Source organism: Zootoca vivipara, chromosome 8, assembly GCF_963506605.1.
Source record: "Zootoca vivipara chromosome 8, rZooViv1.1, whole genome shotgun sequence".
Taxonomy (NCBI): domain Eukaryota; kingdom Metazoa; phylum Chordata; class Lepidosauria; order Squamata; family Lacertidae; genus Zootoca; species Zootoca vivipara.
Genome location: NC_083283.1, coordinates 2,811,547 through 2,835,936, shown reverse-complemented (window position 1 = coordinate 2,835,936; position 24,390 = coordinate 2,811,547). Strand labels below are relative to the sequence as shown.

Sequence of the window (24,390 nt, the reverse complement as noted above, 5' to 3'; positions counted from 1 at the left end):
GTAATTCTGGAACCGGCGGAAAGGGTCTGCTTTCCATGTTTTCCCTCTCCCCCTGGTCCCTTTCACTCTCTTCCCGTCTGTGGAGTCTGGGCTCTTTCATCCTGCCTGAGCCCGGAGCTACTCTTGATGATGGGGGGGGTACTCTGTACTCCCTCCCCCTTACACAGGCAGAGGGCCTTCTCGGTGGTGGTGCCCACCCTGTGGAACACCCTCCCAGCAGATGCCAAGGAGATAAACACCTATCTGACTTTTAGAAGACATCTGAAGGCAGCCCCGCATAGGGAAGTTTTTAATGTTTGGGGTTTTTTGTATTTTAATATTTTGTTGAGTGGCTGGGGCAACCCAGTCAGACGGGCAGCATATACTAATAATAATAATAATAATAATAATAATAATAATAATAATAATAATAATAATGGCCCCAACACAAGGCTCTGGGAACTGTCCACTCATTGCAATCATTTATCCCTGTTTAGGGAAGTTTTTAATGACTGATGTTTTAATATATTTTTAACCTTCTGTTGGAAGCCACCCAGAGTGGCTGGGGAAACCCAGCCAGATGGACGGGGTAGAAATAAGAAATTATTATTATTATTATTATTATTATTATTATTATTATTATTATTATTATTATTCACTCTGGAAAGGTTTCTAGAGTGTCTTGTGGATCAGCAAAAACCAACCCTGTCTCTGTCATCAGGCTTACAATGTCTTCCGGCTTTCAAAGCCATGGCACAAAAGGAAAAAGTGTTCGTGGAAGACTCACCCTGGCATCTGCGTTCTGTGTGGCCTCCCGGATCTTGGCCACCCAGTCGTTGAGCTCCTCCTGCGTGTCTGTCGCAACGTCCAGCGACTGGGATGGGTGGGTCATCTGCTGGGAATGGATGGTGAAGACAAATGGTTTGGAGCTCCTCCCGTCTTTGGAGATAACTACAAGGACACCAGAGGGGTTGGCTTTACTGGAAGAGGCTCTCAACGCAGGAATGCTCCGTGGAGGAGCACGCAGGGCAAGCGGCAGTTCCTGCTCTCCTGTTGAAGGGGGCTTGGACCAGACGGTCCCTTTCCAACTAACTCTACAGTTCCACGATTCTATGAAAACAAGCCACTGAAGATGCTGCCACATGTGTCGACAGGCTCCCTCTTCATTGCCCCCGATGGGTGGAAACCCCACAAACGCCACCACGATTTCCTGGAACATTCCCACTGAGGCTCCCCAGTCCCAGTTCAGTTTGACTCGTGCGCCTTCCAGTTTCCAAGGGAACGCAGCCAATTTGGCTTGCCGTTGAGAATGGGCAGGCTGGGCTTGTCCCAGGGAGATGGCGAAAGGAGAATGACCCAACCTCCACATTTGCTTCAAGGTCTCCAAAGGGCAGCTTCCAAGCAGCAACTGGGAGTGAGGGCCGGGTGTTTTGCCCTCATTTGCTCCTAGCGGATTAAAAGCAATCCTTTTGCATGTTTAAATTCCCTTAACTAATAACCTCAGGGCCTTACTCCTTTTGCAAACCGCTTTGAGGTTTTCTAAAATCAAGCGGTAGGCAATTTTTTTTATAAAATGCAGGTAAAGGTAATAATAATAATAATAATAATAATAATAATAATAATAATAATAATAATTTATTATTCATACCCCGCCCATCTGGCCGGGTTCCCCCAGCCACTCTGGGCGGCTTCCAACAAAACATTAAATACAGAAATCAAACATTAAAAGCTTCCCTAAACAGGGCTGCCTTGAGATGCCTTCTAAAGGTCTGGTAGTTGTTGTTCTCTTTGACCTCTGGTGGGAGGGCATTCCACAGGGTGGGTGCCACTACCAAGAAGGCCCTCTGCCTGGTTCCCTGTAAAGGACCCCTGGACGGTTACGTCCAGCCAAAGGCTACTATGGGGTTGTAGCGCTCATCTCACTTTCAGGCCGAGGGAGCCGGAGTTTGTCCACAGAGAGCTTTCTGGGTCAGGTGGCCAGCAGGACTAAACCGCTTCTGGCGCAATGGAACACCGTTACGAAAATCAGAGCACACAGAAACACTGTTTATCTTCCTGCCACAGCAGTACCTATTTATCTACTTGCACTGGTGTGCTTTCAAACTGCTAGGTTGGCAAAATCTGGGACAGAGCAACAGGAGCTCACTCTGTTGTGGAGATTCAAACCGCCGACCTTCTGATCGGCAAGCCCAGGAGGCTCAGTGGTTTAGACCACAGCGCCACTACAAACAGGTAGCGCTAGGATTCATGCCCAGGGAAGGCTGTATTCCAGGATACTGTCCTGTTTGGATTCAAACTCGGTCCTTCTCCCCCAGGGAGGGAGTGCATTGATAACCCTGCCTTTTCCCAGCGCCTGCTACTTCAGACACTTACCTACGTGGCAGGAAGGGACATCAACAAAACCTTTCAGGAAGTTTCCCAGAGGGCTGTTCTCCACGGACTGAGCAAGAGAAAAGAGAGAGAGGGGATGGGGGAGAAATCAGGGTTTCATTTATTAGTCTTGTTTTTAAAGGGGTGGTGGTTAACCAACAAAAGACAGGGGTCTGCAGTACCTCGAGATCCCAATCCCTACGTTTCTCTTGCTACACTCCCCAAACACAAAAGTAACCACAGGGCATTCATTTAACTTTTAACCACCCCTCCCCACAATCAATGGGCATCAGGTTGGCTAAACAAACACAGACTGCAGACTTCAATTGATCCATCAGTTCAATTGATCCAAGCCCTAGTTGCAGATTCTAGCAGCGTAACGGTGGATCAGGAAACTCATTGGCCTTGCATCTTAATCAGGGAGCTAGGAGCCATTGATAAGCCTCATATTCCACGAAACCCATCACAATTTTAAGGTGTGTCAAATTTTTCCAAATTTCAAATTCCCCAAATAAGGGGTGCTAAAAAGTTGCAAGATGGCCTGGGAATTCAAAAGATATTTTGGTTAAGTTAATGTAATTTAGTTTTGCTTGGTAAATAAAACATGTGTAAAATTGCAAATACATATTTTTAAGACATACACACCCCCCCAGCTGAAGAAATTTGCAAAAATTAGGTTTCATCCCCTAAAATGGCAGAGTTTACCATCATGTGGGGTTCTCCCCATTCAAATGGCCCCCTCCCAGCAATGAGATGCAACTCCTTATGCAACTGCACTGGCTACCAATTAGTTTCTGGCCCCAATTCAAAGTGCTGGTTTTGACCTATAAAGCCTTAAACGGCTGAGGGTCACAAGACCTCAAGCACTGCCTCTTTCCATATGAACCTACCCAGACCCTGAAATCATCTTCTGAGGCCCTTCTTCATGTGCCTCCTCCTCAAGAGGTCCGGAGGGTGGCAACACAAAAACAGGGTCTTCTCTGCAGTGGCTCCCCGTCTGTGGAATGCTCTCCCCAGGGAAGTTTGCCTGGTGCCTTCATTATACACCTTTAGGCATTCCTTTCTAATCAGGCCTTTGATTGATGTGGTTGTCATCCTATACCCTTTAAGAATGTGGCTCTTTTGAGTGTTTTTTTTAATTGGGTTATTGTTTTTAGTTTGATTTTATATGTTGTGGTCTTGTTTGTGAACCACCCTGAGATCTCCAGGTATAGGGCTGTGTATAAATTGAATAAATAATAATAATAATAATAATAATCTGGGAGTGGGTCTGTAAAGGGGGCCGACACTGGGGAGCTGGGTGTCCAGATGGGAACTGGGGGAGCTCAGAGGGAGGGAGGGAGGGAGGGAGGGAAGGGAGGAAGGAAGGAAGGAAGGAAGGAAGGAAGGAAGGAAGGAAGGAAGGAAGGAAGGAAGGAAGGAAGGCAGAGCTGTCTCCCTCTCAATACCAGTAAGAGGGCATCATAAATGGCAGCAGAGAAAGGGTTAATTCAGAGGGGTCCGAACTCACGGCTTCATCCTGCTCCGGCACAGAGGTGCTCATGATCTCCTCCACGTAGTTGGCAGGGAACCAGAGCTGCTTCTTGCCCCCGTAGTCTCCTCGCCACCTAGAGAGGGTAACAGGAACAAGGAAAACAGACTGACTTGGGGGGCATTGGGGGGCTGGCACCGCTTGCTATGGCGAGGGGAGAGCTGGGGATATGGGAAAAGGAGCAGTTAAGAAAGACACCATCACACTCACACACAGAGACACCTGCCTTGTCAACACCATGCACAAAGTGTGCCAGAAAAAAGATTTCTCTCTCCTGTCTCTGCCTCCTCTTACACGGGGCTGGAGGAGATTCCATGATGGGATCCCCCAGCCAGGGAATGAGGGAGCAGAATAGAATCATAGAACTGTAGAGTTGGAAGCGACCTCAAGGGTCATCAGCAAAAGTTCCAGCGCTTCTTTTTCTAGAAGGAAAAAAAAAAGCCCTGAACTACAGGACTCACCATCCGCCATCCTGCTTGTCAACGTTGTGAATAATGGCTTGTTTGCAGAACGAAAGCTCATCTTCCCGCTGGGCTTTGTAGTCATACAAGGCCTTCACTGTGCACTAAGATGCAAACAAGAGAAATTATCACCACATTTCTGCTGAAAGCAGCAGTCTCAAAATTAAGAGCTCACCGTCTGCAAACTGCAAACGAGCAAACAAACCTGTGGATTACGTCCGCCCAAACCTTGTGAGTTCTGCACTATTTATTTCACTTCCCATGTTGGGGTTTTAAAAGATATTGGAGTGCATCTTTTGCAACTTTCTGTGGTCCAGACACAGTTTGCTAACATTGGATGTGGCAGGGAATGAATGGCAGAATTTGAGCCCTGGAGCAGAATCTCAAGCTTTCTTTGTGGAAAGCCTTGGCAATGCTTAGATTCCAGCTGATACCAGCCCTCGCCTTTCACTTGATCCTGGTGATCTAGAAACCACAAGGAAAACAGCGGCTGCAAGACACACCTGTCGTCTAAGGTTCACACACAGCTTCCCAGAATCACATGTTCTGGATTGTGTCTGAAATCACTGACAGTGTTGGAAACATGCATGTCTAAATTTCATAAGTAGATGGATCTTTACTGCCGTGGTTTTTGTTATGCCCTGTGGCGGAAACAAGTTAACTTAACTAATAACATAAATAGCAAGTAAAATGTTGTATGTGTGCTTTAGACGAGATTTTAGTTTTATGACTGCAGAGGAAAGCTTGCAAACATGTTGTTTGGAATTGGTGAGTTGTCCATTATTTGGTTGTTTTTCTCTGCCCGCCCTGTAATTTATCAGCCACAAATAATTTTGTGTTGCCCAGAGTATACTTTGTGACTGCCCTAACGTTTGTCCAATCCAGATTATTCCACCGAGACCATGAGGACTAGGGAGTTGTGAGAATAAATACTCTGTGCCAACAGAAAAATCCAGGCTGAAAGTTGCAAAAGCTGCTGGGAAATAAATGAGTCTTCTTGGTTCAGGGAATACGGGGAATGGCTCTTTCATTTTAACTGATTTTACGTGCGGCCTCCGTCTGCATTTCCCTAATTTGTTTCTGGATGTGAGAATGCAAAGGAGGGATATGGAGATCTTCAGAATTAGAAACAAACCAAGAGCAGAGAGCATCCCAAGGGCCTTTCTTGCTCACTTACCCTGGCTGTGGGCATCTTGTTGGCTTCCACGTAGAAGTGAGGGGTCCGCACCTCGTACAGAGCTCCGTAGTCCAGCTCCTGCAGGAGAGAGGAGGCAGCACAGAATCACAGAATTGTAGATTTGGAAGAGGACCCAAACAGTCATCTGGTCCAACTCCTCTCTGCTCCCAGATGGCTGCTGCCTCAGCTCCTCCCCCCATTGAGAAGTCACCAAAAGCCCCAGAAATTTCTGTCGGAGCGGCCAGGCAGAAGGGAGCCTCTTTGCCCTGAAGGCACCCAACGGGCAGGCATGGAGAGCTTCTCCCGGGGGGTGTCCTATCGGAGAAAATCCCAGTTGCTGCATGGAAGGAAAACTCAGGAAATTTGGCACACTCCCCTCCTGCCCACCCTGAATATTCCCCGTGTTTTGGGGGGACAGTAGTCAGGAGAAAACAAGAGGGGCACATCCTGCAAAGGAAATCTTCCCCGTGTGGAAATGTGAGCAGCCCTTGGACAAGGGGACCGTTGAGATCTGTTTGTCCCCCAAGGGGCTCCATTAAGGGGATTTCCAGATCTTCTAAAGCACCTTTTGCCCCCAGCCAGGCACCTTTCGGGTGTTTTGGACTACCAACTCCCAAGGGCTGATGGGAGTTGTAGTCCAAAACACCTGAAAGGCACCAGGTTGGGGGCGACGGCTGTCTTAGAGGTTGCAAACCAGGGCAGCGCCCCCTCACCGCTGTGCCCATCTTCTCCAGCGTCTCCTCATTGATCGGGTAGCGCAGCTTCATCTTGCGGTACAGCGGGTGCTTCTCGTAGTAGCTGACCAGGTCGAGGAGGCTCTCGAACTCCGCCGAGCTGCCCAGCATGAAAAGTCGACCCTCCTGCTGGATCCGGCAGTGCTTGATCTTGCCTTCCGCCCTGCAGCCAGAGGAGCCCAGAAAAACAGAGGGGTTGGGATGGTTCCACAACCCACAGAGCTCAGGGTGGGAAACAGCAGGTTTCAAATGCAGAGGAAGGCAGGTGAGCATCAAAATACAGAGAAGGTTCTAAACAGGAGTAGCTCAGCAGTCAGGCTACTAAACTCTGCATGGGGTGTGTTTGAAGCAATTTCTGGCGACCGTCTGTCTGAAAAGGGGCAGTGGGGTATCACAGAATCACAGAGTTGGAAGGGGACCCAAGGGCCATCTAGTCCAACCCCCCTGCAATGCAGGGATCTCAACAAGATCAGTGTCTGGAGTGGAGATGGAAAAGGACTTCCTTTTGCGGGAGGGGATTTCTTTCCACAAACATTAGACACCCCACTTGGTCCTGCAGCACTCTTCGGACACTATCCCTACATTTCCAGGCCGATCTTCACTTGCTGCTGGCGTCCGTCTGTCTCGAGAGACGATGGAGTGCGCCTCCGGGGGGTGAAGTCAAACCGCTGGAGAATCACAGCGCCTGCTGTGGCTGCAGAGACCAGTAACTCGTAAATGCTGCTTCCTGCATTGTTTCTGCAGCATTAGCAGCCTGGAAGTGAGCTCCCCGGGGCGCAAGCCTGGGCAGTGTGCATGGAGGTCCTGGGCTGCCCCGACGACAAGACCCCCTCTTGGTCCAAAGGAAAGCAGAGCAAGATGTTTGGCACCAATCTTGGCTGCAGGAGTTGCCGGAAGGAGGAGGCGTACAGGGCGCCATCCAAAAATAAATAAATCAATGAGCGAGTTTCTTCACTGGAAATAAACAGGTTGCTCTTCGCACCTTGTTAACAAAACCTGTTTACACGAGGGGCAGAAGGGGGCTCGTCCACCTGGGAAGGGGGCCCATCTAGGAAAGGGAAACCTCTGAACCCTAAACCTCTGCTGCCTTGCGGCTACGCTCATTCGGGAGTAAACCCCGAAGAAAAATTCGTACCCGCTGCTTTGCGGGACACCTTTGGGAGAAGAAAAAGCTGAAGAGTAAACGCAATCTTAATTAAAATAGTTCACACCAAACTACAAAGGACTAACCCGCTTGTTATACAAACTCAGAGGCTGTTAAAAATGAATGAAGGGTCAACATCGGAAATGTTTCCTGGGACTATTTGACTAATTAAGGAATGCAGTACAATATTAGATCATCACTTCCTGAACTTCAGAGCATGGGAAGTCACCCAAAAAAGATATGCAATTTGGCATTGAGTATTCAGCTTTTTCGATTGTATGATAATTTGGAATGTTTTAATGTGGTTTGTATTGGATTGTTAAAATGGAAAATTTAATAAATATCATTAAAAAAAGAAGAAGAGTAAACGCAATCTTCAAAGCCAGGAGTTAACCAAGCTTATATTGCAGTCCAGTACGAATTTTGTGGATTGCTTATCCCTTTCCCTGCGACTTTAGCCTCAGTGGCTCCCAGACCCAAAACATAACACCATGCACACGCAGAGACACACATGCGCACTTTCTCCTGCAGGTTTATGCGCGTGCGTTCCCCCCTCTCGCTGCATCCAGGGGACGGAGAGGCTCACCGGAAGGAGATGGCGTAGGAGTTGGGCTCGCTGCGCTTGCGCACCAGGAAGGCTCCATCCCGCGGGACCCTCATCAGCATGTGTTCCGCCTGCAGGCGGGTGAGGTTGGCATGGTACCACCTGGCGGAGAGAGAAGATGCAGCTCCATCAGGACAGCCTCCGCCAGGTGTGCGCCTGATCGGTTGCTCTGGGAGGCAGGTGAAGAAAGGGGGCTGGGGGGCAGTCCTGAGCTGGGTCCCCCTTTGCTCCCCTTTCGGAACACCCCCAAATTTAAAAGGAGGAGGAGACGGAACCCAGGCTTCTCTGGAAGTAAAGATTTTCACTCGTTTTTAATTTCCATACTGCTTTATCTTGTTCAGAAAATATTTTTTTTTGGGGGGGGGGGGTTGCCTTCCAGGTCTGTTAGCCGAGATGCATGGAGCCTGGCTATCACTACACCAGGGGTCAGCAAACTTTTTCAGCAGGGGGAAGAAAAAGAAATGAACGAATTCCTATGCCCCACAAATAACCCAGAGATGCATTTTAAATAAAAAGACACATTCTGCTCATGTAAAAACAGGCTGATTCCTGGACTGTCCGTGGGCCGGATTGAGAAGGCGATTGGGCCGCATCCAGCCCCCGGGCCTTAGGTTGCCTACCCATGCACTACACAGTGGTGCAAGTCATGCTCTCTGCACATGCTCATTGGTACACAGGACTTATACCGACTGTTGGCCCATCTACCTCAGTTTCGCCAACACTGGTTGGCAGCAGCCCTCTAGAATTTCAGGCAGATGCCAGCAGGGACTGAACTCGCAACCTCCTGCTTGCAAGGCAAGACTCTCTTCCGCTGAGCTATGGGCTGACTTTTGAAACTGGAAATCAGTTCAGAGGCCCCTCTCTCACGGACCATGCGCCTCTAAGGACGTCACCAACTCAAGGGTCGGGCCCCCGTGCAATGGGGCTCCCCCAACACCTGTAGGGCTCCCAGTTCAGCACCCGCTTGTTGGTGGCGTTTGCACCCAGGGTGCTCCCCTGCCCTGCATCCACCTATAAAACCTTCACCCAAGGCCCACAGCAAATTCTGCCCAATCAGGGCTGTTGACGTGTGTCTCCGGGGTTAGAGGAGAGGAAGAGGGAAGAAGGGATGGGGCTTCTCACTCCTTGCTCTCGTGGGCGTTGGGTTGCGGCACGGGGTCCGTCAGGCGCATCTCGAACTCGTTGCAGCGCAGGGGCACCTCGCGGTAGTGGCAGATGAGGCTGTAGAGGCTGTCGAAGACCAGGTTGTCCGTCAAGTAGAACTTTGTGGCGCCGGCTTCCTGCCGGGAGTGAATGCGGCAATGCTGAACACGGCCGGAACGCCTGCGGAAGGAAGGGCGAGAGGAGGGGCCAGAAATTATTTACACGGTGCAAAGTTAAAGTATGGAACTCTCTTCCACAGGAAGCAGTGATGGCCACCAACCTAAATTGGGATTCTTCATTCATTTTTTTTTATTAAATTTGTTAGTGGCTTTAGCTTGTCCTGGGCAATGCAAAACAACTTACAAACAAACAACCAATTTGCCTTTGGCTAATTAAAAATATCTATGGCTTTTTAAACTGTGGGAGGGTGTGGTCATTGTTTTCTTCTCTTATTATGTTATGTATTTTTGTGTTTTTATATTGTAAACCTCCCTGTGATTGTCAAATGGAGGGCAGTATAGAAATGTAATTAACAACCACCAGCATCAAAGAAAGCCCCCCACATACATACATTAAAATAAAGGGTGAACCTAAAGATATGCATTCCGCAAACGGGGAGCCACTGCAGAAAAGGCTCCGTTCTTATGTAGCGACCCTCTGGACCTCTCGTGGAGGAGGCACACATAGAAGGGTCTCAGAAGAGCTCTTCCTCCACAGCTGGAGGCACCGAGGCTACCGAAGACCAGATCCTGGAAACCACTGGAGAGGAGAGCAATGTTGCTCCTAGGTCCTGCTTTCAGCCTTCCCAGATGAATCATCTGGTTGACCTCTGAGAGAATCGGATGCAGGAAAAGATGGGCCACTGGCCTGATCCAGCAAGTGCTCTTCTTATGTTTGTGCTTCTGCAGCTCCAGAGGGTATGACCCAAATCAAGGGCTTGAAGCTCGAAGAAAGAAGATTCTGACTAAACATTAGGAAGAGCTTTCTGACAGTAAGAGCTGTTTGACAGCGGAACAGTCTCCCTTGGGAAGCGGTGGGCTTTCCTTCCTTGGAGGTTTTTAAGCAGAGGTTGGATGGCCACCTGCCCCGGACGCTCTAGCTGAGATTCCTGCATTGCAGGGGGTTGGACTAGATGGCCTTTGGGGGGGCCTTCTACCCCTACCATTCTGATTGTGAAGGACCAGGTGTGCAGCCTGGGGGTCATTTTGGACTCACAGCTGTCCATGGAGGCGCAGGTCAATTCTGTGTCCATGGCAGCTGTCTACCGGCTCCATCTGGTACCCAGGCTGAGACCCTACCTGCCTGCAGACTGTCTCACCAGAGTGGTGCATGCTCTGGTTATCTCCCGCTTGGACTACTGCAATGCGCTCTACGTGACCCAGAAACTACAACAAATCCAGAATGCAGCAGCTAGACTGGTGACTGGGAGCGGCTGCTGCTGGGACCATATAACTTCAGTCTTGAAAGACCTACATTGGCTCCCAGTACATTTCCGAGCACAATTCAAAGTGTTGGTGCTGACCTTGAAAGCCCTAAACGGCCTCGGTCCTGTATACCTGAAGGAGCGTCTCCACCCCCATCGTTCTGCCCAGACACTGAGGTCCAGCACCGAGGGCCTTCTGGCGGTTCCCTCACTGCGAGAAGCAAAGTTACAGGGAACCAGGCAGAGGGCCTTCTCGGTGGTGGCACCCACCCTGTGAAACACCCTCCCATCAGATGTCAAGGAAATAAACAACTATCCGACTTTTAGAAAACATTTGAAGGCAGCCCTCTTTAGGGAAGTTTTTTAATGTTTGATGTTTTATCATGTTTTTAATATTCTGTTGGGAGCTGCCCAGAGTGGCTGGCAGAAACCAGCCAGATTTGGGGTGTATGTGTATAAATTAAAAATTATTATTATTATTATTATTAGCCTTTCGTTTGGGCCATTCCTTTTCAAGGTGTCTGGCCAGATTAAGCATCCTCGCACGTCGTAGAACAGGAGCGAAGGACTCTCAAGGTGGAGGGCTCCAAGCTCATGCTTCGCACCCTGGCAGGGGTTGGGGATGAGCTCTTCCTCGCGACACGACCTACCAGAAGGAGAGGGTATAGTCGCCCACAAAGGTCTCGCTCTCCCGCACCAGAAAAGTGCCGTCTTTCCCGCCCGTCTCGGTGCAATACTCGTGGAGCAGCTTCTCGGCGATCTGCCGCCCGTCGCGTCCCCCGCCCAGCTTGCCGTGGAACCATTTCTCGCTGAAGTGCAGCTCGTTGTTGTTCAGCTCCTAAAAAAGCCCAAAGGCAGCGGGAGAGGGGAAAGGAAAGTCAAGGGGAGGTGGTGGGAGGGGGGTTCAGTGGCAAAGGGGCAGGAGGGGGTGGGAGAATGGGAAGCAAGAAGCAGCCACAGCAGGTTTAATATCCTCATGCCCTTTCCAGACTTTGCTGAAGCATCTTCAGGGGGGAAAGGCACGCATATCAACAAACATTGGGGGTGCGGGCAGGAGAGTTTGTGTCACCCGTATGAAACAGGAGCTGACTGTGACTGTCAGAATAAAAACCTAAGAAGAGTCCTACCTACAGCTGGATGATGATAATTATTAATTATTATTATTATTATTTTATTAATACCCCGCCCATCTGGATGGGTTGCCCCAAGCTCAGGCTCACTAGAACTCCTGGGCAACAAAGCTGAACGTTGGAAGGTTCAGGACACATAGAAATGCATAAACTGTTAGGACTTTAAACCTAAGACGCTGGCAAATTAGCAAGGTCATGTGATTTAAGTTGTTAAGTCGTTAAGTTGTTAAGATGCTCAGTATATATAGAGAGCATTTGTTTTGTTTGCCTGTGGGGTGTGGAGCAGTCATGTCTGAAAGCTCTGGAGGTGTTTCTGTTATTTTTCTGCAATAAAGCTGTCTTCGAAAGTTGGGCTTCCGTGGGTCGTTTCTGCTGCAAAGCTACAAGGTTTTTACCACAACAAGAATCCAGCCGCTGTGCTTAATGCTCTGCAAAGAGAACTGCTTCTGGTCTGCGCAGCGCAAGCGTTTTACTGGACCAGTACAGGAAAACCTCTTATAAACTGTGGAACTCCCTGCCACAGTTAAAATGGGAGTGCCCCACTGCCTTCTTCACAGCCAAGTGCCTCCGCAACACTCCAGAAACTTATTTAGAATTATAAGATTAGTAATATTTAATAAAGGATCTGGAAGTATAAGGAGGTTGCAGAAGTAAGTTAGATTAATGTAATATGTGTTAAGATTTAGATATACGATAGGATGTTATTTTGCTCTTAAGACTAAAATTATATTATGAGGTTTTGAAAATTTTTGATAGAAAGGGGATTAAGAGCAATATTTAGAATAGATAATTAAGAAATAGAATGTTATTAAGATTTAGAAAGTGCTAAGTAAGTGATATATAGAAACGTAAAAGGGAGGGAAAGTTGACAAAGATATGGAATATAAGATTGAATGGTGTATTTTTATGTTTTTATTTTCGTTGTTTATGTTGGTTGTATATGTTATGTTAGTTGTTTTTTATGTTTTGTTATCATGAAAAATTAATAAATATATATAAAAAACCACTCCAGAAACGCACCTCCTTCTGCTCCATCTCCTCCTCGTCATCGTTGGACTGGTAGCGGGAGGTCTCCTCGGAGTAATAGATCTTGTTGCTGGTCAGAACAAAGTAGTGCGGGCTCCACGTCTGCCAAAAGGGAGGGGGAAAGAGTGTCAGAGCCATGGAGGGGGGTGGGGGGTGGGACACAGGGCGAGGGAGCCGCTGAGCTGTGGGGAAAAGCAAGAGCCTCACATGGTCAATGGGGTCCTCGAGATAAAGGATGCCGTTCTTGAGGGAGTTGCTGATGTCGTTCTCGGAGTAGCTGGCCAAGGAGACCTCCTCGTAGAGGTTCCCTTCGGCCAACTTCTTGTGCTGGAAGAAAAGGACAGAATCACAGAATTGTAGAGTTGGAAGGGATCCCTGAGGATCATCTAGTCCAACCCCTTGCAATTGCAGGAATCTTTTGCCCAAGGTGGTGCTTGAACCCGCAACCCTGAGATTAAGAATCTCAGGTTCTGCCAGCTGAATTATTACTAGACTGGCCTTCACCAACTTGATGCCTTCCAGATGTTTTAGGGTTCCAGATGTTGGCTGGGGCTGAGGGCAGCTCTAGTCCAAAACAGATGGAGGGCACCAGGTTGGCAAAGGCTGGCCTGGATATTCAAAAGGATGCCAGAGGGAGAGGGAGAAGAGCAAGACGCAAATCTTAGGCTAACCTCCTGTGCATCTTTGCTGTGCTGTGAAGATGCCACCCAGAGATTCTTGGAGGAAGGGAAAATGGCAAGCGCAAGGAATGGTTTTTTTTAAAAAAGAAATTGGCTCCTCGTACTGTGTGGGAGAAGGGCTGGTCTGCCATGAACCACAAGCAGCAGGTACATGGTTTAGTTGCTAGCAAGGAACATGAGGGTCTTAGATGCATAACGTATTATTGGGGCTCATCAACCTAGGAGAAGGATTATGTATTATTGGGGTTCAACAATGTAGGAGGAGAAGTCTGATCCTAAACCTCTGCTAGCTTGTGGGATACGTTCAGGAGAAGAAAAGGCTAAGGTGTAAACCAGGGGTTCCCCAAACTAAGGCCCGGGGGCCGGATGCGGCCCAATTGCCTTCTCAATGCGGTCTGCGAACAGTCCGGGAATGAGCATGTTTTTACATGAGTAGAATGTGTCCTTTTATTTAAAATGCATCTCTGGGTTATTTGTGGGGCCTGCCTGGTGTTTTTACATAGAATCATAGAATCATAGAGTTGGAAGAGACCACAAGGGCCATCCAGTCCAACCCCCTGCCAAGCAGGAAACACCATCAAAGCATTCCTGACAGATGGCTGTCAAGCCTCTGCTTAAAGACCTCCAAAGAAGGAGACTCCACCACACTCCTTGGTAGCAAATTCCACTGCCGAACAGCTCTTACTGTCAGGAAGTTCTTCCTAATGTTTAGGTGGAATCTTCTTTCTTGAAGTTTGAATCCATTGCTCCGTGTCCGCTTCTCTGGAGCAGCAGAAAACAACCTTTCTCCCTCCTCCATATGACATCCTTCCATACATTTGAACATGGCTATCATATCACCCCTTATGTGTCCTTTTATTTAAAATGCATCTCTGGGTTATTTGTGGGGCATAGGAATTTGTTCATATTTCCCCCCCAAATATAGCCCCACAAGGTCTGAGGGACAGTGGACCGGCCCCCTGCTGAAAACGTTTGCTGACCCCTGGTGTAAACCCTACACAAATCTGGAGTGAAGTCCCTAAGACGGTTGAATGGCGCCTTGTATGTCTCCTTCCGACAGCCCCAACAGACAAGCTGGTGCCAAACATCTTGCCAGGCTGAGGGAGGGTCTTGACATCTGGACACCCCAGGACCTCCTCCAGACACATTGCCCAGGCTTGCACCCCAGGGAGGGCACATAGGTGCTGGGAACCCAGTGGTGTGACTTCACCCCTGAACGCGCACGGGTGCCACAAAGGAGAAGAGGAAACTTAGGTCACAAACAAGGTGCAACATGGCCTGAACGCTGTGCAATGTCATTTAATTTGTGGGGGACGTCAGGGGACCGGGAGGAAAGAGAGAACACAAGGCATTTCTTCAGTGCCATCTTAAGCGCCCCTGGCGCCGTGGTGCGTCGGATCCTTCCGGCGCCTTCCCGCCGTGTTTCCCAGCGCGGTGGGCAGGTGGGCACCACGCACTGTGCGGCTGCCACAGGCGCAGCTGCGCGGCGGGCGGGCAGGCAGGCAGGCGCAGCTGCCGCCGGCGCAGCTGTGCGGCGGACCGGCCGGCCAGCGGGTGGGCACAGCTCACGGTGCCCTCCTGGCGGGTCGGCACCATGGTGCCCAGCGCCAACCAGCCTGCACGTACGGCCGGCCCTGCATTTCTTCAAGAAGGGCCGTAGGTGAGGGCAGAACATCTGCCTTGCATGCAGAGAGAGAGAGTGTGTGTCAGTGTAGACAAGTGTGAGCTATAGATGAACTAAAGGTTCAGCTCGGAATAAAGGGCAGGTAAGAATCCTGCTACCTTGATGAGGATCTTCTTCTTGAGCTGGGCAGGTGAGGGCAGCTGGTCCGCATTGACGTCCACCGGTTTGGTAAGCAGCATGTCCCCAAAGACCTTCTTGAAGTGCGCAGCCATGTTCCTCTGCTGCACGATGCTGCAGTGGTCCTCGATGGAGAGGATGACGGGGAACCTAGAGAAAAGGCAGGCTGGCCTCACCCAGGTGCTCCCCGAGACACCTGCGACTTGCCATCATCGGCACAGCCCTGTCCCCGACCCCCGAGAGGACAGGCCCCTGCCCCAATCCGACAGCCTGAAGCAACGCCAGGTGGTTTCACGGGTTCGTATGCTGAACACACACAACGCAATTGCTCCGATGGCACAGTGCAAGAGGAAAGCCCCTGAGTTTCTGAGACTCCCGTAGTGCTGAGTTTCCACACTCCCGCACAAGCAACACAACACAGGAAGCTTCTCTCGGGATATGCCTTTAGATCAGCGAAAAATACCCTCCGGGGTTTCATCACTGATTCCAATTTCCCCCGAGCTCCCGGGAAATAGTTTTGCACAAGCAATTTTTCCCAGAGTCACGGGGAGCAGGCACCAAACACTCTTAGGAAAGAGAAGGCAGAGTAAAGGGCTGAGAGGAGGGGGAGCATCACTTACTCGGAGGTGACGAAAGCGTGTTCCTTGATGGTGTGCAGCACGTCCAAGAATTTGATTTTGGAGGTGAGTGTGTGGCCGTGGTAGATGATTGGCAAGTCATCCGGACCATCCCAACAGTCCACTGTGGGTGAAGAGGGTTTGGTACTGAATTAGTTATTACCGTATATACTGGCGTATTAGACAGCTTTTGAACCCAGGAAATTTTTTTCAAAAGTTGGGGGCCCGTCTTATACGCCGGGTCCAAGAATCTGCAGTCACCGCATACGGTGGGGGGAGCTCAAAAACGGCCGCATCCCCACTGTATGCAGTGACCATATGAACGCAAAGAAGCGCGCTCGGGAGGGGACTGCTCCCCGCCAGGGAGAATGGCTCCCTCATGGCTTTGTGACCTGGATCAGCGCAGAGATACAGTTTTGTGTATTTCATTGGTGTCAAGCTGCTGCCTCTTCTCTTTTTGTCAGCGCAAAGCAAAGGGATCTCTCCGTCTCTCTCTCCGCTCTCTTTCACTGCTGCTCAGCGTCTTTCGCTGGCTGTGTGAGCCTCCGATGTCTCTGCCCCTCTATCGCTATCCTCTCTATGGTTTCTTTCCCCCCCTTTTGCTCGATGTCTCTGCCTCCCTCTCCCTCTCCCTCTCCCTCCTTTTGATCGATGTCTCTGCTTCTCTATCTCTCCTCTCTCTGGCTTCTTTCCCCCTCTCAATAACTAAGCAAGCAAGCAAACAAACAAACCACCATTTCCCCGGCTGCAGACTTGAGTGCTGGAGAAGACAGCCTCCCCTCCCCTCCCCGCCAAAAAAGGGCTGGAGTACATCCCAAATTCTATATTTTAACTTGAAAAGTAAGGGGTCGTCTTATACGCCCAGTCGCCTTATACGCCAGCATATACAGTAGGTTAATTGCCCTTTTCATTGAGATGGAATTTCTTTTTCATCAACCAGGAAGGTTTTATATCTCTCTATCTTTAACACCAGTGCTTATTAAAAACTGCAAGTGCCCAGTGTCATCTTAAAAGAAGCTTCCCCCTTTCTATGCTTCATGCTCCAGAATTATTATGGATTCTCATCATTGTAGTCCAAAATTTCTGACTGGCATCAGGTTGGAGAAGGTTGGTCTATACTCAGATGCAAAACGTAATCAATTAATTATTTGATTGACTTCCCAATTCACACAACGCATTGGCCAGGATTTCTTCAATCCGGTAACAACCATAATAATGATGTATAGATTGCCCGGCCCTTTGCTACAGGCACACACTCACACAAATGTATGCGCGCACACACACACACACACACACTTAAGGCATCTGTTTGTCTCTCTCCTTTTTTGGGGGGGGGCAAAGAGCAGCAAGGCACATCTGAATCCTGCTGGAATCACTGCCCTTCAATATCAGATATGAGAGAGTGAGCTGAGGTTAGTCAGTGCTTACAGAAAATAACTCTGTGCATGCTCAGGAGAGCTCTCACTTAACAGCCTAACTTCCTAGGCTGTAGCAGCTGTCAGGCCTGGATAAGATATAAATCCCAGTCTGCTTGCTTCTGAGCTACGAGATGGAAAGATAACATGGCACAGAAAGCCACAGACCAGGACTGGTTTGCAAAATCCCTTTTTGCCCACTGGCTGGAAAAGCAAGTGCTACGAGCCACTGGCTAAGATGTCTTGTTTTAATTGACTCTACGCAAGGCACTCTCGGAGTCCATTTGGCCGAAACATGGGGTACAAATGCTCCAACAAATTAAGAACATTAGAGCCTGCAGGATCAGGCCGCCGGCTTGTCGAGTCCAGCATCCTGTTCTTGCAGTGGCCAACCAAGTGCCCGCAATTGGAAACCCACAATCAGGATTCAAGCCCAAGAGCAACCCTCTCAACTTGCGGTTTGCAGCAACTTGCATGCGGAAGCCAAACGGGTCCAAGAACCCCAAAAGTCAGACTCACGTTCTATGCAGCGGCACCCCATCCGGAGGCAGCGCGAATAAGCTTCCAGAGAGGATTCGCTGGAGAACTGGTCCCCTGTGAGATACCTGTATAAGAGGCAGAGACACCTGTGAGAAGCCTAGAAGGGGGGGGCTGGGGTTTCGCTTCCTGCAAGCCTTGTGGCTTGCGAAAGATCCTGAATGCTACGAGTGAGTGATTGAGCGATGCACAGAGCCAGGTGACCCAGACACACAGCAGGAGACAAAACAATCCAGCTGAGATCAAATGGGTGGGATAGTATTGATTGGAAAAGCCCGCCCCTTCCCATCCGGCGATTCCATCCATGGGACGACTTCAACCAAGCATCTCCCTGGATTTGAGGATGTGACAAAAGGCTGCACTGCTAGGGATGATGGGCCCCAGTTCATTCAGCGTGACTTAATTTTGAATGTGATTTAAGCCCAGAGAAGAGGAGATGGACAGGTGACAAGACAGCCCTGTTCAAAAATCTCAAGGGCCGTCACATGGGAGAGGGAGCAAGCTTGTTTTCTGCTGCTCCAGAGGGGAGGACCTGAACAAATGGATTCAAAGGACGAGAAAGGAGATTCCGACTAAACAGCAGGAAGAAATTTCTGAGGATAAGAGATGTTCAGCAGTAGAACGGACTCCCTGTGAAGGTGCTGCACTCTCCTTCATTGGAGGTTTTTCAACAGAGGTTGGATGGCCATAGAATCATAGAATCGTAGAGTTGGAAGAGACCACAAGGGCCATCCAGTCCAACCCCCTGCCGAGCAGGAAACACCATCAAAGCATTCTTGACATATGCCTGTCAAGCCTCTGCTTGAAGACCTCCAAAGAAGGAGACTCCACCACACTCCTTGGTAGCAAAATCCACTGCCGAACAGCTCTTACTGTCAGGAAGTTCTTTCTAATGTTTAGGTGGAATCTTCTAAACATTAGAAAGAACATCCTGACAGTAAGAGCTGTTCGGCAGTGGAATTTGCTTGTTTTCTGCTTGCCATCTGTCAGGGATTTTTTTAAAGCTGCGATTCCTGCATTGCAGGGGGTTGGACTAGATGCCCCTTGGGGGTCCCTTCCAGCTCTACAATTCTGTGATTCTATGGTTCCCTTGTAAGACCCAGGGGCCCTGCCAGCTGTGCCATTGTAGCTGGGTTGGGCCCAGGGAAGCTCTTACGTGTTGTGGGAGGACGAGATCCAGTACTGAGTCAAGGGGTAGTTCATTTCTTCCGGCACCACTCGGTCGAACCTGGAGTCCATGGCCATGTTTTCTTTGGAGAACAGGAACGTCAGGAACTGCAGGGAGCCGAGGGGAGGGAGGAACCAGTTAGAGGTCAGCTAGGGAATGGGATAAGGAAGACTCCCAGAAGTAGGTGAGCACCGCAGGTGTGGTTTGGCTGGAGTCAGGTGCAAGGTCCTCATTTACATGGGGTCCTTCTTTCCACTAATAATTAATTAATTAAAGGTAAAGGGATCCCTGACCATTAGGTCTAGTCGTGACCGACTCTGGGGTTGCGCACTCATCTCGCATTATTGGCCGAGAGAGCCGGCGTATAGCTTCCAGGTCATGTGGCCAGCATGACAAAGTCGCTTCTGGTAAACCAGAGCAGCACATGGAAACGCCGTTTACCTTCCCGCTGTAGGTTAAGGGGGGGGAGGGGAATGTTTGCCAAGTCTCCCTGCAATCCCCTGTGCCATCTTCCTCCTAGTCCCACAACCCTTTACAGGGGCACAGAGGGTTGCAAGGAGAAGAGCAGATCAATTAAAGTTGTTCCTCCTTCCATGGGGTTCTCCTGTCAGCTCATGGAAGCTCAATGCCTTGGAGTTAATTGGAAGACACTGAAGTGCGCTTTCTGTGGTTGGCGTCCACAGAATGGAAGCTGGCAGGGCGTGCTCTATGGTGAGCTGACTTCTGGTGCCCCACAGGGTGAGGAGGGGAGGAGAAGGTGCCCAGGGGGCCGGTGCCACCCACCTCGTCCAGCTGGAAGAAGGGCTCCGCCATGTCGCTGAAGGGATCCCGGAGGTAGTTGCACATGAACTCCCGGACTTTGGCAATGTCACTCGCCCACAGCTCCTGGAGGGAAAGGTAAGGAGGGGAGCGTTGTAAGGAACAAGCACTTCTTTCATGCAAAAAGTCCGTAAGAAATTAACAAATGTTCAGTAATGATTTTGGCGTGAAAGAGAAAACGAACTTGTAAAACCTGGATCTGAAGATTGAAAAATATACTAGTTTATAGAAGATGGAATGGTTGGGGCTGTTACCTGGCTGCAGAACAGAGAGCTGGAAAAGACAGCCTTTTATCTTTATTTATCTTTATTTAATCTTTTTTTCCTCTTCTCTCTCTTTCTCCTCTTTGGTGCTCTCTCTCTCTCTCTTTAGCTATTTCTTTCTCTCCTTTCTGCCCTTGCTCTTTCTTATATTAAGTAGCTGCTTAATTTCAGTATATTATAAAAAAGATACTTTGCAATGGGTATGTACTGCATTTCTGTACGTCTTTGAATAAATGTCAATAAATAACTATAAAAAATAATAACTAAAAAGGTAAGTAAGAACTGCATCAGAGCTCAGCAGAGGGACAGACTGACTCTGGGTTAAATCTCTCCAGGCTGAAAACAAATCCTTGTGATGGCTTTAACTGGAGAAATCCAACCTTCGTTGCAAGGCAACAGAGAGGACCCAACTGGCAGAGCACAGCCTTCTCCAAGCAGGTGCCACTCCAGCTGTTTTGGACTATATTTCCCATCAACTCCAGCCAGCATCGCCATGATGTTAGCTGCTTTCACACTGCGAGAGCACAAGGCGGTTGGCTGATTTACTGCTCCCTGCAAAAAGGTCTCCAACTGGCTGTCAGTTACCAAGGAAAGCCGGTTAATCGGTTACTTTCATGGGACAAGCGGATCTTTCTCTGGCGTGCTACTCTGAGCAGGAGAGGCTCTCCCAGGCCCAACCTTCCTCCGCAGAATTAACTGAACGCTTTGCAAATACCTTCTGGTCATATTGCAGGAACTTCTGGAAGTCGTACAGCATGATCTGGCAGAGTTCTGGCCGGTCCACGTTGCTAGGGAAAGTGTCGGAGAGAGAAAGAGAGTGGCCACAAAAATCCACCTGGCGATGCCCCATAAACCCAGCCACAAAAAAACCAAAAACCCATGCACAGGACATTTTGTGAAGTGTGTGCCTGTTCCAAAGGTGAGAAAACTAGAGCAGAGGGACCCAGGCATTAGCTGTCCAGGACATTATATCCAGTTCGTTTGGCCTGACTTTGAATCAAAAAATCATAGAGTTGGAAGAGACCACAAGGGCCATCCAGTCCAACTCCCTGCCAAGCAGGAAACACCATCAAAGCATTCTTGACATATGGCTGTCAAGCCTCTGCTTAAAGACCTCCAAAGTAGGAGACTCCACCACATGGAACCCATGCCTTTATCTTAAATGGCTTTCCAGAAAATTAGACAAATCCCTTGAGGTTACTCTTGCTCATATATAGAACCTCCTTGTGCAGAAGCAGTATACCACCAAATACCGGTTACTGGGACTCACAAGGAGAGTGCTGCTGTTGCACTTATGTTTCTGGGTTAACCACTTTGGGAAAGTAGATCCTAGGCTGGAAGGACTAATAATAATAATAATAATAATAATAATAATAATAAATTTTTATTTATACCCCGCCCTTGCCAGTTTAAAAACTGGGCTCAGGGCGGCTAATATCAAATATACAACATTGATTAAAATGTGACATAAAAACAACATAAAATACAACATAAAATGCAGCATCAATATCAATAAAATTGAAACATTCAGGGGTCATGGGGGGGGGGGAACCCAGTCAGTAGACATCGAATGATCACTCAGGGCTAACTGGCCAAATTGGTCCTCCTACGGCCAGCAAGGAGACCAAGGAAGAATTTAAATGTGGCGTCCCAGAAAGGGACTGCCCTTGGTTTTATCCAGATCTTGTGTTTCAAAGAAGTTTTCATCATCTTTCCAGCTTCTTTCTAACAGCCTTCTCCAACCTGGTGCCCTCCAGAAGTTTGGGGGTGTTTTACCAGCCCCAGGCAGCATGGACCTACGATGCTGCGTTTTGATGGGAGTTGTAGTCCAGAAAATCTGGCGGGCACCAGGCTGGCGGGAGGGGAGGCAGATCATCAAACCTGCCAACCCCCTTCCTGATCTGTGCTTCTCTTTTCGTTTCAACGAACACATGGAGACTTAGGCCAAGAGACAGGAAGTGAGCGATCTCGGCCTCGGGGAGCTTCCTACTTACCGCAAGGGGAAGGACAACTCCAGCTGCTCAATTATCTGAAACGCAAAGAAGCGACACAGCCATCAGCAACGCAATCAGGACACAGGCAAGGCTGCAAACGTTTGTACGTTTTATTTTTTTGCCATTTCAAATTCAGACAATGCATAAAAAGAGGACAGGGTGGCAAACTTTAACCAAGACCGAGGACCAACGGTTGGTTAACGCTTTAAGGACAGATTTTTAAGCAGCATCCCAGTTAACGGCAAACCATCACCAGAGGTGTGAAAGGGAGATGTTTTGGCCAAGTAGTTTTGCATGAGCGAAGGAATACGGAGCTGAACAAAGAAAACGATATGCATACCAGCCACATATGAGGCTGAGGGTGCTATGAGGAGTTTAGGGGGAAGGGAGCCTTTATTATTATTATTATTAGGCTGGTTTTCTAAGAAGTGTGAGAAAACCCTGCAACTATCACAATAAAAGGAACCGCCCCCCAAAAGAACTTTTACTCTCTTTTTTAAAGCTGGTCAATAAAAACTCTACAGCAACTCAACAGAACTAAAAACAGCGTGCCGTAAATGTCCTTACCGATTTCTGCGCATCAAACATCAGGTTTTTATAGAAGTGTGTGAAGTGGCTGAAGGTGATTTCATTCCGGACTTCGACCTCCTGTGTGGGCAGAGGACAAAAAGGGAAAGGGTTAATGAGACTTGCTTTGACTCTGCTCGGATCAGCCCCCCCCCCCGCCCCCAGTCCTTGCATCTCAGGTAATGTAATCCTGGAGCCTTTTAGGTTGGCTAAATGCACAGAGTCAGCCTGGAAGGAGTGGGACCCTATGTTACTGGCCCCGATCCCAACACTGTTGAGTGCTGCCTGCCTTGCATGCCCAGTGCAATTGCTTTTTACCAAAGTTTTGTGTTCCCTTTTTGCTCTCCTTATTTAAACCAGACTTCCATTTTCAGAAGGAAGCCTTCTTCTGCCTAAAAGCTTCATTGACTCGGCTCATTAGGCATGCTGGCATCCTCTTGACCTTTCCAGATTTTAGCTGAGCTCCTGTCATTGTGGTTTGGAATATCCCCAAGCAGACCTGACTTTCTCCATCAGTTTCCTTTTTAGCAGACCCCCCCTCATTGCCGAGACCAGCGTGAGAAGGAAAAAGAGGAGAGGGTTTTCCTTACCAGAAGCTTGTCCCGGAGGAATCTCATGTTTGGCACGCGGTAGTTGACCTGGGGCAACATGGCCTTCAGATCCTTGGGGGTGATGCTGCAACACAGAGAGAGGAACATGGAGTCAGGGGTCTCCACTGTGTGTGAGACAGACACAGAGAACAAAGCTGAAGGAGCGTCTCCACCTCCATCATTCTGCCCGGACACTGAGGTCCAGCACCGAGGGCCTTCTGGCAGTTCCCTCGTTGCGAGAAGCCAAGTTGCAGGGAACTAGGCAGAGGGCCTTCTCGGTGGTGGCGCCTGCCCTGTGGAACTCCCTCCCAACAGATGTCGAGGAGGAAAACAACTACCAGACTTTTAGAAGACATCTGAAGGCAGCCCTGTTCAGGGAGGCTTTTCATGTTTAATAGATTACTGTGTTTTATTTTTCTGTTGAAAGCCGCCCAGAGTGGCTGGGGAAGCCCAGCCAGATGGGCGGGGTATAAATAATAAATTATTATTATTATAAAGTCCCCCCCTCTTCTCTGGACCAGCCAGGATCTACTCACCCTTGAACTGCTTGGTTGGCAGGAGCAGGACTGAGCGACAGGAGCTCACCCCGTCGCGGGGATTTGAACCGCCGACCTTCTGATTGGCAAGCCCTAGGCTCTGTGGTTTAACCCACAGCGCCACCCGCGTCCGCCTATACTATTCAATATATTCAAATTAACCTATTTGTCGTAATGATTCACACTGTAGCTCATATTTCAAGTCCTACTCGCGCTTTCATCTTGCTATAATAGCTATTTAAATACTCAATAAAAGGTCTCCAGTCCTCTAGGAATTTTTCCTCATTTGGGTCTCTGAACTCTGTTAACTCTTGACAGTTCTACATACTCCATCATTTTCAAAAGCCAATCTTCTCTTGCTGGAAAGTCTCCTTCGTCCTATCTTTGGGCTTACAACATTTGTGCTGCTGTCATTGTAGACATAAATAAGTTAATCAGCTCATCATTATCTATAATTCCTAAAAGAAAAGCTTCAGGTTTCTTGGGAATCATCAACTGAAAAATCTTTTTAATCTCATTAATATATCATTTCCCAATAGCCCTTAGCTGCTGCTGCTTCTTTTCTTGCAAGGCCACCACATAGGAAAGAAAGTTCCTTCTATCATTTTGCACTTCCAACACATACTTGGCTTAGTTTTATACACTTTGGCTCATTTGGAGTTAAATACCACTACTGGGTGG

General features: G+C 48.8%; 1 protein-coding gene across 2 annotated transcripts in view; it reads right to left on the bottom strand.

Annotated features, from left to right (window-relative positions):
* LOC118089856 (1-phosphatidylinositol 4,5-bisphosphate phosphodiesterase gamma-1) overlaps nt 1-24,390 on the bottom strand; it is a 73,528-nt gene that overhangs the window by 12,469 nt on the left and 36,669 nt on the right. For both annotated transcript variants that reach the window (XM_035124907.2, XM_035124908.2), the window contains 20 exons: nt 23,174-23,258; nt 22,584-22,664; nt 22,017-22,051; nt 20,738-20,810; nt 19,724-19,825; nt 18,929-19,047; nt 17,755-17,840; nt 15,824-15,944; nt 15,185-15,353; nt 12,930-13,049; nt 12,717-12,824; nt 11,217-11,404; nt 9,123-9,323; nt 7,983-8,102; nt 6,232-6,415; nt 5,519-5,596; nt 4,342-4,445; nt 3,860-3,956; nt 2,353-2,419; nt 767-930 (listed from right to left, as the gene is read on the bottom strand). In XM_035124907.2, the coding sequence (XP_034980798.2) occupies nt 767-930; nt 2,353-2,419; nt 3,860-3,956; nt 4,342-4,445; nt 5,519-5,596; nt 6,232-6,415; nt 7,983-8,102; nt 9,123-9,323; nt 11,217-11,404; nt 12,717-12,824; nt 12,930-13,049; nt 15,185-15,353; nt 15,824-15,944; nt 17,755-17,840; nt 18,929-19,047; nt 19,724-19,825; nt 20,738-20,810; nt 22,017-22,051; nt 22,584-22,664; nt 23,174-23,258 (2,302 nt within the window). The remainder of the gene's footprint in view (nt 1-766; nt 931-2,352; nt 2,420-3,859; nt 3,957-4,341; nt 4,446-5,518; nt 5,597-6,231; nt 6,416-7,982; nt 8,103-9,122; nt 9,324-11,216; nt 11,405-12,716; nt 12,825-12,929; nt 13,050-15,184; nt 15,354-15,823; nt 15,945-17,754; nt 17,841-18,928; nt 19,048-19,723; nt 19,826-20,737; nt 20,811-22,016; nt 22,052-22,583; nt 22,665-23,173; nt 23,259-24,390) is intronic.